This window comes from Peromyscus eremicus, chromosome 1 (genome assembly GCF_949786415.1).
Source record: "Peromyscus eremicus chromosome 1, PerEre_H2_v1, whole genome shotgun sequence".
Classification (NCBI taxonomy): Eukaryota; Metazoa; Chordata; class Mammalia; order Rodentia; family Cricetidae; genus Peromyscus; species Peromyscus eremicus.
Genome location: NC_081416.1, coordinates 69856222 through 69873225, shown reverse-complemented (window position 1 = coordinate 69873225; position 17004 = coordinate 69856222). Strand labels below are relative to the sequence as shown.

The following is a 17004-nucleotide window of genomic DNA, read 5'->3' as shown; positions in this document are numbered from 1 at the left end:
CTCCTCTCCCAGGGAAGGCACAGACCATGTTCCTCAGTCCGCGCTCAGGAAGGGCTGCTTCCACGACCTTGTGGCCCTGGTGCTGGGAACCAACTCTGTGGCTAGCCCCAGCCAGTCCTACTTTGACAAGCACAGAGGCAGCTGTGGGGGCCAACAGTACAGCTGAACCCTGGGGGCCTCTGAGCAATCCCTCAGCCCAAGGCCACTCTAGGCACCATCCGCAGATCCTTCCCCAAAGTTTTTTTTTTTTTTTAGTTAACTAACCAAAAAGATAAGACAAGCATGACATATATGTATGATCCATCAGCTACAAATTAAACACAGGGACCAAAACAACAAGGTCAGAAGCCGTGCCAAAGGGAACCTGTGCACTCACTCACTCTAACTGAACACCTGTTATACAACAGGTCCTGGTTCCATGAAATGCCTGGCTGTCATTAAGTGTCTGCCCCAGCACGAGGAGTCGGTCACTCAATACACAAGACCCACAGGTAACCTGTCAAAAAATGGTAAGAGCCAAAAAGGGACATAATGTGGGGAAAAAGTATGGGGGCAGGCAGGATTGAATGTTAGGCTGAGCGGCCACAGAAAGGAGGAGAGAATCGTGTTAAGACAAGAGTTCTAGGTGACTGAAGAAGTCCAAGGGTCCTGAGGCAGGCCACAGTTGGCATCTCTGTGCCAGGGGGGCAGTTTTGCCTGAGTGGAGTAAGCAGAACGTTACAGTACTCGTGAGGCAGAAGCCAGGGGATGGTTCTGAGCACACGGACAGACTACACTGGTACTCCACATGGCTGCTGGGGAGAGAAGAGGTCTTAAGAGCCAGAAGCAGAGGCCCAGTTACCCCAAGAATCTACACGAGAGAGGCCAGCAGATAGGATGAAGGTGGCTGATGGTGGGGGTCAGGGATAACAGTGAGAAGTGATCAAATTGGAGATACACATTATCTGCGAATTGAAGGAGGGTGTGATATCTCAAGTAGCTCCACTCCTGCTCTAATGACCCAGGTATCCATCAACCATGAACCTTAGCCGTTTCTCTCTGCCCTGTGTCTACAGTGCTGGGGCACAGAGAATAGCCTCAGAGATAGGTGCCCCAATACCAGTCTGAGGGAGGCTAAACATAAGCCAAGAGGCGGAGCTGGTGGATGGAAAGGAGGTGAGTAAGTGCGCAAGCCACCGAGGCAGTCAGAGCCTTGCCGCAGGTCTCCGCTCTCAACTACATGTTTGGAAAATAAGATTGGGTCCAGTGGTTTTGAAGTCCCTTCTATTCAGCCTTCAAGGCCACACCCAGCACCCCAGTTCTGTGAGGCTCACCCTGATATATTTACAGCCCAGCCCGACTCCTCAGCACACCTGAACCTCAACAGGGTGTCAGCTAGAGTTGGCATACTGTGTGTTTGGTAGAGCCTCCCTCTAGACTGGGAACTACTCTGGACAAGCAGGGCAAGGCGCAGCTCCAAGTCATGCTGCTCCCCCAACTCTGTCGGCCTATGACCGTCCACAGGACCAGGCACTTGTGAAGGCCCGTGGGTCAGATGCGGGTCCCAGGTGTTTCCCAAATTCACCGGGGCGAGGGGCTTCAGCCCACACACTACTCACAATGTGGTAACATGAGACAAGGAAAAGGAAGCCCACCACCGTTTGGTCAGAGGGCAGCCGCAGTGGCTCTCACCACAGCCCACCACCTTGCTGCCAAGCTGTTCTTTCTTTCTTCTTCATCTACCATTCTTGACCCTCAGGCAGGGGCTCTCACCCTGCACTGCCCTTTGGGGATAACCTTATCTCAGGTCCCACTCTGGCATCCCTCATCCTGGAGGCCAGGCAGGGATGAAAGAAATACTGGGCTCAGCTGAAGCCCTGGCATGATCTGCCTCCCCTCACTGCAGCAGCTCTAACCTGGGCCCAGCTGCTTCCTCCCTCTGAGGATGCAGCCACACAGTTCCTTTGCCACACAGCCCCAGCCTAGAACCTCTCACAGAGCTCTGCTTACTTCCAAGTTGTTAAGGCTGGGTGCCACCACATCCACAGCCACACCACAAACCTTCCCTGCACACCAGGCCAGAAAGAAATGCAGCCCTTGGGGGTCCTCACCAGTTCAGGGACGAAGGTCCTGTGTGCTATGGAGTCAGCTCCCTGGATGATGAGGCTTCTCCTTAGGACCATCACCATGGTAAGGACCTCAGGCACTGGGCTGCATCCCAGGGTGGGCACAGGCCATCTTCAGGTGGGCACACTTGATTAATAGTGATAGCTGAGCATCCCGGGGAGTGATGTCATCAGAAACAGCTCCCCATCAGTTGCTCAGTCTGGGGACAAGGCCCTCTTGGAATGGCCAAAAGTAGTCAACAACCTGGGAAGACAAAAGACAAGCAAAGGGGTTCAATTCTAGGAAAGCCTGGGATGCCAACAGTGTAGCTCAGCCCCAGTGGTACAGGGGAACCTATAGGGAAGGAAGCCTACCCTTACTAAAGAGGTTACCAAGGCCCAGAATGACTTTCTTAGATCACACACACACACACACACACACACACACACACACACACGCACGCGCACCAGCTAGCCTCAGATATCCAATAGCCAATGCTCTACTAGACAGAGCAAAACATCTGGATCCAGCCATCAGCCATTTTCAAGACCGCAGGTTCTGAGGTGTTAGCAGTATGTGGGTCCTGGCAATGCGGCATCTCACCACTGACTGGGCTGGCTCTGCAGGCACACTGAGTTCACACTAGGACAAGTTTAGACGGGCTGAGGATCATACTCCTCATCCTCACATCCAATAGCAAAGGGGGCAGGGGATCCAGAGCTGGGCACTGGCTCACCTCTCCACCTAGTCATGAACAAATGCTACTGACAAATCAGGAGGGTCTGCTTAGAGACATGCACACCCTGCTTAGAGACATACAGTGCCGTGTTCCCACACAGTCACACTAGAGGCCTTTGTAGCGTTGTCCCTTTCCCCGCAGTGAACCAAACCAAGGGACCTACGAGCAGTGCCCAGACCACCTTGGTACTGCCATTCTCCGATGATCATCATACCACCTCCCTGTGCACCGTGTCCCATCAGGCAAAGGCCGACACTGCACAGGCTTCAGTGCAGGTAGAAAAGCAGTTCCTTACAAGGGGATTTCTCTGAACCTAGTTCCCCATCCCAACCTGTCTGTGGTTAACCCTTCAAAGAAAATTACCCGGACATGAGGATCTGAAGGTCCCCATTCAAAACCTAAGAAATAATGGCAATAATAGCAATAAATAAATAGAAAGGCAGTTCCTAATCTGTAATTAAAAACAAACTGCTCAGTGCAGGAAAAGGTTTTAGAGGTCGCTGTGTAAAAATTAATTGCACCCTGGTATTTACTTCTCCTCCAGCTTGTAAATCACATTTTCCTGTTTACTTCGATTCGACTTTACAGTGGGTGCAATTGAATCTGCTATTACAGGCCAGCTGGTGAGCACAGGGAAACGACCTTCCACCTTCTTCGAAAACAAGGTTCGTCCAAAGTGCAAAATCAGGGATGGGGAGAGGGGAGTCAACACATTTGTAAAACTTGACTGTTCAGGAAAGGAGGCCCAGGGGGGTCAAGAGTCCCCAGTGGCGCTGGGAGACCTGCTTCACGCTTGAAAACCACATCAGTCTACAAACCGTGCACCCTAACCAAGTGTGATGTGTTTAAGGAGGGAATGGCAAACCATTCCGCCTAGTTCTGGCTCATCAGCAGGGCCAGGAGTGCCCGCTGGCCCCCTGCATGCTTGGATCAGGAGCAGGCCAGGAGGGGTGCCCCTGGACTCACCCTTCAAAGGGGCCCTTTGTGCTGCCTAAGCAGGGGAGGCCTGATGGCAGCCATCACCTTTCTGGGTGTGAGCTTCAATTCACTCTAGGGCAGGCAGCCATTGGCACGAGGCCCGGGAGGAAAACTCCCTGCTTCCGTCTCCGAGGTGACTGGTGGGCTCAGTGGTCACAAACTCAGATCCTGAGTCCAGCACATCTGGGCTGAAATCCCCACTCTTGGAATACGTTATTTCTCTATGGGGCTCAGTTTTCCTCTTTTTACTGTATCCTAGAAAAGCAAAGCTCAAGCCCTTTGCTTAGCGCCTGGTTCATCTGAGAAATCATAGGTGGTAGATACTACTGCTAGTTTCATGGGGGAGCCTGGAAGTCCCAACCCTCTTTCCAGCAGTGGACATCCAGGCCGTCATCCTCTCTAGTTTGTTTAAATCCCATCAGCAGGGGCCTGGCTGTATTATAGTCCATCCCTCTGGTAAGAGCAATGCTATGGAAATGTATTGCCATGGAAACAGGGCAACCCATCTAGCCACAGCTCTGCACAGAGCTGCAAAGTGGACTGAGCTCTTTCCAGCTCCACCTCCGCTGCAGCCCCTACAGAGGACCAGAGCTGGCAGAGGCGGCACTAGGGGTGGAGCACTCCAAGTACCTGTGTACCCGGGTAGTCAGTAAAGAACCACAGGTCTGGAGAAGGAAGAAGGATGGCACCAGCCCCGCCCTCGAAAAGAGGCAGCACTATATACATGCTGAGAGCAGAGGGAAGGGCAGTGTGTGTGTGTGTGTGTGTGTGTGTGTGTGTGTGTGTGTGTGTGTGGTGGTGGTGGTGGTGACTCCTCTGCACAGGGGCCCAGAGCAGGAACACCCTAGCTGCCCACTCACAGGGGACTAGTTAAATAAACTACAGTACAGCTGTGTGACAGAATACTGTATGGCCTTTAAAATGGTTTTAATGAAGCAGTCAGAACATGATGTGGGGAACGGTATGCACATTGGCAGCCATGCACAGGGTACACGGAAGGCAAGAGGACAAAGAGCTGGAAAGACCCCAGCTCTGAAAGCCATGCTGAATGCGGACTTTATTCCACAACATGGTGGCTCCCAGAGGAGTTGTAGCTGGAACTGGCTCCTGGGATCTGCTGGAAGAGGCTTTCTGCCCTTTACACGCATGCGCCAGCAGAGTCTCTTGAACAGAGTGTGAGCTCAGCACACACTTCTGGAATTAGGCTAAATCACAGCAGCTTCTGTGAGTCTGGGTACATCGTCGGACCGCAGAGGCTCATCCAGACCAGTAGAGCCTGGCCAATCTGGAGTTGCCTGGTTTTCTTTTGACCAGTGGCATAGGTTTGACCAACCCCATGAGGGGATGCTGGTGCCCGTCCAGTGACCTAGACCGGTGTAAGAAGGCCTCTTGCCAGAGAGAAAGGGAAAGCACTGGGGGATCCCAGAAGGGTGGGTGGCAAGACATAAGCCTGGCAATACCCCCATAGAAGCCACCTCTTGAGCACAGGACCTGCTTGGCCTGGGTGGTTTTCTCTATAACCACATGAAGCACGGCTTTTATCTACTGAGCACTACTGTGGTCTGTCTCCAAGGGGTCACCTGCTCCGAGTGTGGCCATGTTAAGGGGTGAAGGGCACAGTGAGAGATCATCAATAAGGTCTTGCAGGGCACTGGCCTTTAGCAGGTGTCATGGGACTAGGTGAATTTTCTTTAAACAAACAAACAAACCTGTTCTAAAAGCACATGCCTGGCCGCGCCCAGCCACTCCTGTCTCACCATGTGTCCTCTCCATCTTACATGTAATATGTATGACACCATCTGCCGGGAGCCCTGCAGAGCTGAGCCGATTCTTCAGCCACGCTGTGAACCCTTCCCTCTCAATAAAAGTCTGTTCTTCATAAGTTACCCAGCTTCAGTTATTTCATCTGCAGGAAATGAACTGACAAGTCGGGAGGCATGGTAGCTCATGCCTGTAATCCCAGCACTTGGGAGGTGGAGGCAGGAGGATCAGGAGGGGCATGGTAGCTCATGCCTGTAATCCCAGCACTTGGGAAGTGGAGGCAGGAGGACCAGGGTTCAAGACCAGCTTCAGTTACATCAGATCTTGCCTCAAACCAGCACCATCCCAAAATAAAACAGACAAACACCTACTATGCTAGTAAAAGCTGCTTTACACACATTAGCTGTAAAATAGGCTCATCTATCCCCATTTCACAGCCGTATGAAGCAACTCACCAGCGTCTAGGCTGAAAGCTAGGATCTGATCCCTGGTGGACCAGCTCCCAAGGTTGTACCTTCACGTTGCTGCCCACCTGCCTATCCCACATGTGCCCTTCAGAAACCCACTTAGGCAACGGCCATATGGCCTAGCAACCAATTGCATTCCTCGGCATTTACCTGGAAAAGTAAAGCATGTTCACCTCAAACCCTGCGTACAAACACCTTATTCATAACAGCCAAACCAGGAAACCAGCCAAACGTCCTTCACTGGTGAATGGTTAAACAGTGGCTCATCCATTCTAGGGAATACCACTCAGCAGTAAAAGGAGGAACTAGGCATGCACAAGAACTCGATGAGCCAAAGAACTCTTGGAGGTGGGGGGTGGAGTGAACCCCCTAGGGTTTAACTGCTATGTGATATCATTTGTATCAAGTTCTTGAAATGATAAAATTACAGAATTGAAGAATAGCAGTCGTCAGTCTGGAAGGCGGTGGTGTCAACAAAAGCAACACAAGGTATGCTGTGGAAGAGGAAGGTGCTTTGGACTCCACTGTTCCATGTCTGTTTTCTGATGCTGGGCTGCTGAAGCTATTACTATTGGGGGAAACAGTGGGAAACACCCACGCTCCTGTTTCATTTCTTAGAGCTGAATGAATATAAAATGACATCATTTTAAACTAAAACCTTTTTGAGTACGTGCGCTGGACATGGTGCACATGTGGAGGTCAAGGGGCAACTTGCAGGAGTTAGCTCTCTTACCATGTGGGTCCTGGGAATCTATCGGGCCGGTGGCAGGAACCTTGACCCACTGAGACCTCTCACTATCCCCAAACTAAAAATTTTAATTAAACCCTACTTCATGTGTGCAAGTTAAAACTCAGAGACCTAAATACTTCAAGAGTGCATTGTACTGTACTAGGAAGTCCTGGACACCGGTCTCCATACCCCTTTCCGCAAGCAGGGATGCAGGCCACATTTCTCATCTGTGAACTTCGCCTGACATTAGATTCTCTAGATCTGTACTGAAATTTTGTATCATCGCTGCCCAGTCCCTACATTCTACACCCACCTGACTGCTATGACTTCCTGGACAGCACAGACAGAGGTTTCCTGTTCTGTTTCTCCTCCCTTTAAGCTGTCCAATGTCTGGGGAGGGTCTCCCCTGGCTGTCACGCCAATGTGAACATGGGAACACAGTGCCTTCTGGCTCCTACCCCATGAGACCCGCTCAGTGACTCACCTTCCCCAGGATTTCCACCACAAAAGCAAGAGCTCACATCAGACTTTCCACTGTCCCGTGATCTCGCATCACTGGGTATCAATGAACTGGCAGAGACTCCTTGTCCACCCCCCAAGTCCTCGCCCAATGGTGCATTTGCATAAGAACAACCCAGAAGCTGAGTACATGCTACATGCCTATAATCCCAGCCTTTAGACATACAGAGACAAGGAGCTTGAAATTAGCCTCAGATACAGTCCTCCTCCAGAGAATGAACCACCTAAACTTCCCAGTGCTGTGACCCAGCAGGACCTCAAGGTGAGAGATCCAGGGCTACAACCATGGTACCATAGCCGCCAACTCATCTCCCTGAGCACCAACCCCAGGCAGGTCTCTCACTTAATCTCCTTACATTCTTATGAAGAGATATTGCTGTAAAGAGTGTTATTTTCCAGAAGGGCAGATCAAAGCTAGAAGAACAGAAATCCAACCATCTGCCAGTACCACACAGCTAACAGGACAAGGCCAGCATTCCAATCCAGGCCTGCTCCTTGGATATTTCCCTCCCTTGCATACATGTGTTTTCTCCTCTACCTCTCTTTTGATACAGGGTCTTATTCTATAGTCCAGGATGGCCTAGAACTCATTTTGTAGCCTAGACTGGCCTCAAAGTGAGGGCAATCCTCCTACCTCAGTCTCTCACGTGCTGGGACTACAGGTGCATACTGCCACACCTAGCCTGGGCCCCTCTGCTAGCACAGGGCCAGGCCAGCTCTGCTCTTTCACGTGGTCCTTCCTGACAGGAAACTGCCTTGCTCTTGGTCTGCATCCTTCAGTGAGGGTCATGGCCTTGCACTCTTGAACACAGCCAGGGGACAGCACTTCCAGGCCAGGCGCTTGGCTTCTGGAGCCTGGTAAAAAGTACACATGGCCCATCTGTGGCAGGAGAGCATGCTAAATGAACTAGCACACACAGAAGTTCTGCAAACTTCACAATTCCCTGCGAATCTTTGGAAGACTGCAGGAGTTTACTGAAGGAAGGTGTCCATCATCCACTTTGAAAGCCTATCCCTTAAAAAGAAACTGACCACACTGGAAACTGCCAGGACAATTAAACTTTTCCTCCTTTTAACATCTTTATTCAGCCTGTGTGGGTTGTACAGACAGTGATATCTCAGTGTCTTAAAAACAGAACTCTGACCGAAACCTAAGCGTGGACTTGGCCACAGACACTGCTTTTCCTGACAGCCCATAGTGTCCTACTTCCCCTCTCGTTAAGCAAAGGAAGCAGGAGGGGACAGCAAGACCACAAGGTCTTTGTGAAAGTCTCATGCACATGTAAACTTGCATGACAAGTCATCTGGAGACAGGATCTAGAAACAAACTCATGAACATCTGGAGGAGTGCATGTCTCCACGATCACGCCATCTCCTATCAGATTCTGTTAAAAACTCAGAAGCATGAGCAGAGCTGAGGCAGCTGAGGCCTGCAGGCCTGCTCTCTAGCTGCCAAGAAAAGGGAACTGCATCTGTGGGGTGCCCTTCCTTGCTGATGGTCTAACTAAGCCACCTGTATTTGAAGGATGAGCGAGAAAAGCTGCTTAGGGACTTCATCCAGAGCACTACCTTCCAAACCAAGATGACATTGGAAAGAGGCTGCAGTTTCAACCTGAGGAAGGTCCTGAGAATGTGTAGCCCCACCACAGTACATATTTCAATTCAGCCCAGGCTCCTCAGTACGCCTGAAAGATCGACTAGGAAAGACAGGAAGAAAGAGACGAATGAAACTTCTGTAGTCAGACACTAAGGATGTGCTCAGTACCAAATGCTGATTTAAGAAAACCCCACAATAGAAACAGCATCCACAAAAAATACGTGTCTTTGTGTGTGTGTGTGTGTGTCTGTGTGTGTGTGTATCCATCTGTCCATACTTCCTCTACCGCTCTCCATCTCATTCACTGAACCTGAAACTTATCTATTTGGCAAGTCCCAGGGATCCTCTTGTCTCGGCCTCCCGGGAGCTGGGATTACAGGTACACACCCAACCACACTCAGCTTTCGCAAGGGGATCTGAACTCGGGTCTTTATACCTGCTTCTACAGCAAGCACTTTATTGGCTGAAGCATTCTCCCAGTTCACAGACATATGTTTTTAAAGCCATGTTCCAAATTCTTCATCTCTATTTGCAGAAATGGAGTGACACAGAGTCTGCCTTTCAACCCAGAAGGAATATGAAATATTAGCCAGAGGGACCATGCCAGATGCCGTACTGACTGCAAACTCAAGTGTCCCTACAGAAGGGAGGTGTGGCTATGCCATTTCCAGAGTACGAAAGAGGTCCAGGCCCAAGGTGGTCATCTAGTTGTGAAACAAACACAAAGCCTCAACTTATATCTGCTGAACTCCAAAGGTTGGCATATCTATTAGCCCCTGGGCTACAGAGGCAGCCCGGTATTAGCCCCTGGGCTAGAGAGGCAGCCCGGTAAGTAAAGTGCTTACCAAGCCAGTATGAAGAACTGAGTTCAATTCCCAGAACTTATGTGGCAAGAAAAAAAACCCTAAAAACAAAACCCACAGCTTTGCATATAATCCCAGCACTAGGGAAGCAGAGGCAGACAGACCTCTGAGGTGCACTGGCCAGTCAGCCTAGGCTGTTTGGCAACCCTGTCTTAAAACACACAAACACACACACACACACACACACACACACACACACACACACACACACACCCCACATTGGGCAGTAGCGGTGCATGCCTTTAATCGCAGCACTTGGGAAGCAGAGGCAGGTGGATCTCTGTGAGTTGAAGCCAGCCAGGGCTACAAAGCAAGTTCCAGGATAGCCAGGGCTGTTACATAAAGAAACTGTTTTGAAAAACCAACACACACCCACACCCTAATACCTATCTGTGTAGCCATGCACACACACTGCTCTAACACTGAAACAGTGCATGTGCCTCTTGAATGTGGTTCTTCTTAAGCAATCCAGGGCAAGCACCAGGCTTCTAGAATATAGGTTGGAACACAGGTCACCCTGCAGGCAGCAGGCATGGACGGGTGAGGGCTATCTTGAAGGTGAAAAGGGGATAAAAAGCCATCACTTTCCACCTTTATCTGCACAGCTAAGCTAAGTGCATACAGAAGGTTACCTGTCACCTGGGAAACTTGGTACTCCCGGGCATGGAGGAATTACACTGCTTATCACTACTCCAGCCAGAATTTGTGCTCATCCACCTTCCCAGCTCCCCCTGGGCCTCTGTCTCCCTTTGTATACACACCACAGCACATCCTACCCTCCTCCCGAAGTTATGGCTAATGTATACAGGTTAGGTGTGGCCCTGTCTCAGTGTCTCAGCCTCAGTATTGAGCCACACAGCAGGAGTCTTATCAATGTCTATCTGTTAATCCAGCATCAAAGCTGAGGAAAGGCACTGGAAAGCAGTACTTCCAAGCTCAGTCCAAAGTAAGCCATGTGGTCCTGGACAAGTTATACTCCTTTGCTAATACATAATACAATGCATAAAAACTCTGTGTGTTACTGACTTCAGGTGTAAGATTAAGAAATAACGTCCTATCAGGTGGGAGCACAAAAATATCCCTAGATCCACTGAAACCCTCAGCACAACTCCCCAGAGAGCAGACACCTACACTAAATGTGTGTAAATTGGTTAAAAAGAAAAAATCCTGTCACTGCACTGCTGGTGCTGGGCACTCAAGGGATGAGAAGTATTTTCTTACGCAATCATAAAGCACCTGCCATTCTTAAATAGAGAGACCCTCCTCACCCTGAGCCCTGTCCCTGCTTCAGAATAAGGCATGTCTTAGGAAGTGCTCTCTTCACTCACCGGGATGAATACATGCTCCCTGGCCCAGAATTTCGGACAATCAGAGTCCACTGGAGTCTCACATTTGGGGAAGGATTTGCAGATACAGTGCACAGCAAGAAAGGGGCCTGGCATCTGCCCTAGGCTCCCCCTGATTCTCTCTGGGTTTGGATGGGAGGAAACAAAACCCAGTAGTAAGCTGAGTTGCTAAACCAAGCCAGGACTGTTGTCTAAGGTGTTCTAACCACTCTCTTAGTGTCACAGGGATTTTCTGTTCTAAACTAACATTTCAACAGGAGGGACAGAAACGACATTATTCCAAGACGCAGAAGTGCTGTGATGGAGAGCATAACAAACCTGCACATAGGAACAAGGGGTCCATTTTGTGTCTTGATGCTGAAGGTGACATGCCTGACGTGTCTCAGTGAGAAACAACAGAGATGGGTTCCTAGGTGCGCTCTCCCGTTCCCATCACCAGCCATTGTGAGAGAACCTGCTGCAGACTAGAGTTTGCCAAACAAACCAAAGGGAAGGACACAGGAGAACGAGTACTTACAAACAGCATGGAACTAGACAGCACCTTCTCCTCCAAGGACACAGGAGAACGAGTACTTACAAACAGCACGGAGCTAGACAGCACCTTCTCCTCCAAGGACACAGGAGAACGAGTACTTACAAACAGCACAGAGCTAGACAGCACCTTCTCCTCCAAGGACACTGGAGAACGAGTACTTACAAACAGCACAGAGCTAGACAGCATCTTCTCCTCCAAGGACACAGGAGAACGAGTACTTACAAACAGCACGGAGCTAGACAGCACCTTCTCCTCCAAGGACACAGGAGAACGAGCACTTACAAACAGCACGGAGCTAGACAGCACCTTCTCCTCCAAGGACACAGGAGAACGAGTACTTACAAACAGCACAGAGCTAGACAGCACCTTCTCCTCCAAGCCAGGATGAAGAGCAGAATGGGAGAAGAGGATGGCAACAGGACAGCCAGGGTCCTAAGGATAAGCTACAGAGAGGTTAAGCCACTTAGCCTAAGACAATCCTGACCTGCTCATCAGCAGACCTATTTACATTATAGCGATTTAATCAATCCATGATGTAAAAAAGAGATGAGGGGTTAAAAAAATTAGAGACAACACTGAAAATGGAGAAGTTCAAACCAGAGGCAGTACGGGCTGCGTGGTAGAATGGGGCGTAGGAAGCGGGGACTCTGGCCCGGCAGTGTCACTGGCCAGCAATGCCTTATCTGCCAACCACTTTTCTTCTCCAGGGCTAGTACCCCTCACCTGACAAACGGGAGGCTGGGCCAGACAAGCTCTGTCAGAATCCAAGTACAGGTACATATCAGCTATGTGGCCCTATGCCTCTTTGAGCCTCAGTTTCCTTACCTGTCACATGCACATGGGGACCCCAAATTGGCCCCCAAAACAATGACTATACTGGGCTGTGTTCAGTCCCACTATTCTAGCACCACTCAGAGCTGATAAACAGTATTCACAGCCCCAGGAAACTGAGCAATAGCAAAAGCCAAATCCTCATTGGTTGCTACAGGGCTCAAAGTGTGACATCCCCCAGAGGTGTACTGGGACAGGGAGCCAGACCTATGTTCAGATCTGCCTGAATGAACAGATGGAGGAGACTAGTAGCCCCTCTCCTACATACCAGTGGGGTGGGGATTGCAATGTATGTGTGAGTGCATGTTCAAAGCACACAGGAGCACAGTGGCATATTTTGGTGAAGGGAAGAACATTCTGAATTATAAGTTTCTCAAGGGGGGAACAAACTGGCCATTGGCCAGTTCTGACACTTCCCAGAACAATAATTTCCTTTCTTCCTTTACAAAACTTAAAAAAAAAAAGCATATGTATATGCATGTGTATGCACATTAATGTGTGACAGGCAGGTGCATGCATGCCATGACATGTGTGGAGGTCAGATGGCAAACTTTGAGTGTTGGTCTTTACCTGCCACCTGCTTTCGGACAGGATCTCTTGCTGTTTGCAACCGTGTACTCCAGGCTGGCTGGCACACGAGCGTCTAGGGATTCTCCCATCTCACCACGGAAGCACTGGGATTAAAGGTGTACACTACCACACTGGCTTTATGTGGTTCCAGAGAGTTAAATTCAGTGCCTCACATTTGCATGGAAGCACTTTACCCACTCAGCCATCTCCCCAGCCCAGGAAATGGTTATGAGGCATGGGGTCCTTCAGTAAAAATGCTCTTTCCTTCCTGTAGGCCAGCCTGCAACACAGCTTTCTTAACAATATGGCTTCAGTGACCAGGCAAGCAAGGAAAAGCATTCCTGCTGGCCCTGTGCTTGCAAAAGCCCCAAGGCCGAGGCACTGAGAGGAGACAGCTTCTTAACCACTGTCACTTAGGACACAGCCAAGATGGCAGTGATCTTTACTGCTGAAGTTAGTGGCTCCAGCATCCTTATCCAAAACAGAATCACACCAGAACACTGGAGGCGATACAGGAGATGGACCTACGAGCACTGTAGAAACCACTATAGACATGAAGGCCACCAGCCTTCCCATCTGCCACCCACACGCAGAACACATCCTGACCTCGGTTCACACTTCAAGACTTCCCCTTCCTGATCTGGTGGTGTCATACCCAACCTATTTTGCAGAGGTGGTGTAGAAATTTATCAGAGTAACCAATTACACTTGAGCTTTCTGTCTTTTCTCCTTTACCCTACATCACTGCAAGATCTACGACATCTTCAAGTTCAAGAACTCCATCAGCTGCCAAGACAACATCTGAGAGGATCAGAGCTGCCCAGTAGGTCTGTCTGTGACAAACACATGAGGACCAGTAAACTAGTAGCCTTCTCGGGTCAGACTGCCGGAGCCATCCATCTGGTCCCTGTGATGTGGAGGGATCCAAAGGACAGGGTCAGCTCCAGGAAACCCACTCCCAGCCTCGCCTGCAGCATCACAGTGGGGAACCTCTCTGTCCAACAGCAGCCATCTGTCAGCAGACAGACCAAAATAGCACCAGACTCTTTCATCTTTAGGTAGAGAAGGAGACTCCAAACTAAGGGTTTCACCAAGTCCTAATTCCAAACTCGGTCCAGGCATTTGGTCTACTGAGCAGGCCATGGAATTAAAAGGAGAAATTTGGAGGAGCAGCTGCTCACTGGGTCTCGAGCTCCCTTTTTATGTTTGGCAGGGTGTGGGGTCAGGAGGAAGGACAGGTATTTCATTTGCAAATTCTTCTCCACTTCCTTCTACACCAAGTCTCCAGTAAAGTAAGAGAGACCTGGGTGAAGAATCATTTGCAGGCTAAACAGGAAACAGCCAGCTCTAGTTACCCAGCCTAGAAGCAAGGCCTCTTGGGAAGCTGTATAGCCTCTTCCAAGCCTCAAGCCAATCTCTGCACAATTCTAGGGACTCAAAGGACGCTGAAAGAGTTAATCTAATTTCCAAAGATGAGTACATCATAGTCCTCATCAAAAATGGCCTATACTCCAGAAGAGACAGAAATTGGTTCTATTGTTTGTCCAAAACATACCCTAAAGTGCTTGACAAACTGCCAAGTACGCCAGCTGCTGCTGTAGTTAGCACGTTGTTGCCGTCATCCCCCAGCGGCTCCATCTGAACCAGGTTTTGGGGCAGATGTCCTTGCTCTCAGGAAGCCCACTCACTCACTGCGTCAGCAGCAAAGCTCACTGCAGGTTCTGAGCACTCCACCTCCACACACCTCCCAAACCAAGTGGCACTGATACAGAGCCATATGGAAGAGGACAGCTCCACAAACCACCAACACTGGCAGCCTAGACCATGAGCCGGGCTTGGGAGGTGTTTCATGCTCTCAGACTTAGAAATAACAACAGGGGTTGGAGAGATGGCTTACTGGTTAAGAGCACTTACTGTTCTTGCAGAAGACCCGGGTTCTCAGGACCCACAAAGTAGCTCACAACTTTTAACTCCAGTCCCAGAGGATCCAATACCCTCATCTGGCCTCCAAGGGCTCCTGCATACCCATGGTACCAATATACCAATATACCAATAAACTCATTTGGCTCAAAACATCCACATACAAATAAGAAATCTTTTAAATAATAATAACAAAGTTAACCACAAATGAGATCAGAACAGATGAAATTTAACAGGTACAGACAGGTGAGAGTCCAGCACTTGCTCACAAAAACCATGCTTAGTCAACAGTACACTGAAGTCCTGGGAAAAATCTATGTGATCAGTAATTGCATCAATTCATTCAACCAAGTTTACCAAGTATTTTGGGTGTGCTGGGATTATGGTAAGGTAGAAGACACAGCCATCCAGAACCACACTCTCTGTTTCCAAAGAAGCAAGAATTAGTAATGACTGATGCATGTAAATAAATAGACAGAATACATCAAGAAGGAAGGTATACAAATACCTACCACAGAAGGATGAAGACCTGTGTCTGAACACACATGAAGAGCTGTGGGTGGTGGCAGGTTTGTAATCTCAGCTCTGGCGAGGCAGGCACAACAGATCCCTAGGGCCCACTGGCCAGCCAGCCCAGCCTAACTGGCAAGTTCCAGGTCCCAGCGGGAGAAGCTCTCTCAACACGAGGTGGGGCTGGGGACCTGAGTCTGATTCCCAACATCTGGTTAAAAAGCTGAACATAGTGGTGTGCACTTGTAATCCCAGTCACGAAGGGGCGGCCCCAGGTGGATTCTTGTGGCTCGCTGCCCAGTAGAGCCAGACCAGTGAGCTAAAGACTCAAGGTGAGGCCTTGTCTCAAGCAACAAAGTTGATACCTCCTGAGGAACAACATCTAAGTTTGACCTCTGGCCTACACACACACACACACACACACACACACACACACACACACACACACACACACAATTAAGTAAAATAATTTAATAAAGAGAAAGTGCATGCTTAAAAACAAATAGTGGAACAAAACTGAGATCTCTGAGGTCCAGAAACTTGCACCACAGTGCTGTAAGGATTACAAAGCCTTCCCGGATCGTTCCCTCCCACGCCCTTCTGCGTCCTCTGCCTGAGCAGGCCCTTGCTCACTTCACTTATTAACAAACTGACAAACATGTACTACAGCTGCGATGATCATGTGGCACAATCCTATCAAGTGCCCAGAAGGAGCATCTGCCTACATGAGGTCCCGCAGGGCAGGGCTGCCAGAGCCAGACTGAAGCAGCCTGGCTGGCCTGGTCATGCCTGCTGCTGGGTGTGGCCTAAGGGTCAGAGTCAGCACAGAAGCCTTTGAGCAATACTGACCACACCCCTGGGTAAGCCTCATTCTCTGAGAGCCCACACAGGGGCCTGGGCCCCTTTGCAAAGAAATCACAGATGAAGGCAGCTAAGGAACAAAACTCAATGGAACCCAACGGCCACAGTGAGGGGCAGGCTCAATTTGAGATGCACCGGAACATAATTTGCCAGTGTCCAAGTCCCGTTCTGCTGCTACCCTTTCTGCTGTCCCTTTGAACCACAGGAGCCTGGAGTGCCTGTCCATCTATCTGTCCTACTTATGTGCAAAGTACACAGGCCATGTGGTACAGCCCAACCGGGAAGTGCTCTGACCACCTAACAGGAGGGGCAGCAGAGACGAGTGTGGAGCCGTTCATGCCAAGCACAAAGCACAGTGTGCAAAGGGCCATGAGCGTGCAATTTTCTCAACAGAACACCTTCCTTATAGCACCAAGTCAAAAGGAGGGAATCAGAAGAATGGGTACAGCAGCTCCCATTTGGGAGAAACGGGGGACTACTAACGGACAGAAGTCTCTCAAAGGATTTAAAAGAACTAACATCAGCTATCCACAGGGAGGCCAAATGGGGATCCAAAAACAGGACATGCTCCAAGGAATGCCCTTTTACATATTGATCTGTGCAAAAATGCATAACATTTTTAGAAACTACTACAAATAAAATACAAGGGCTGAGATGATGGCTCAGTCAGTAGTGTTTGGCATGTAAGGATG

The 17004-nt window shown here is 49.7% G+C and overlaps 2 protein-coding genes across 2 annotated transcripts in view; both read right to left on the bottom strand.

Annotated features, from left to right (window-relative positions):
* The window catches only part of Fam53b (family with sequence similarity 53 member B), a 61921-nt gene extending 59721 nt beyond the window's left edge, over positions 1-2200 (bottom strand). The window contains exon 1 of the mRNA XM_059265375.1: positions 2091-2200. Coding sequence (XP_059121358.1) covers positions 2091-2168 — 78 coding nt within the window. The 5' untranslated portion in view covers positions 2169-2200. The remainder of the gene's footprint in view (positions 1-2090) is intronic.
* Eef1akmt2 (EEF1A lysine methyltransferase 2) overlaps positions 2200-17004 on the bottom strand; it is an 82872-nt gene continuing 68067 nt past the window's right edge. Inside the window, exon 7 of the transcript XR_009379799.1 lies at positions 2200-2349. The gene's annotated coding sequence lies outside the window, so the exon portion shown is untranslated. The remainder of the gene's footprint in view (positions 2350-17004) is intronic.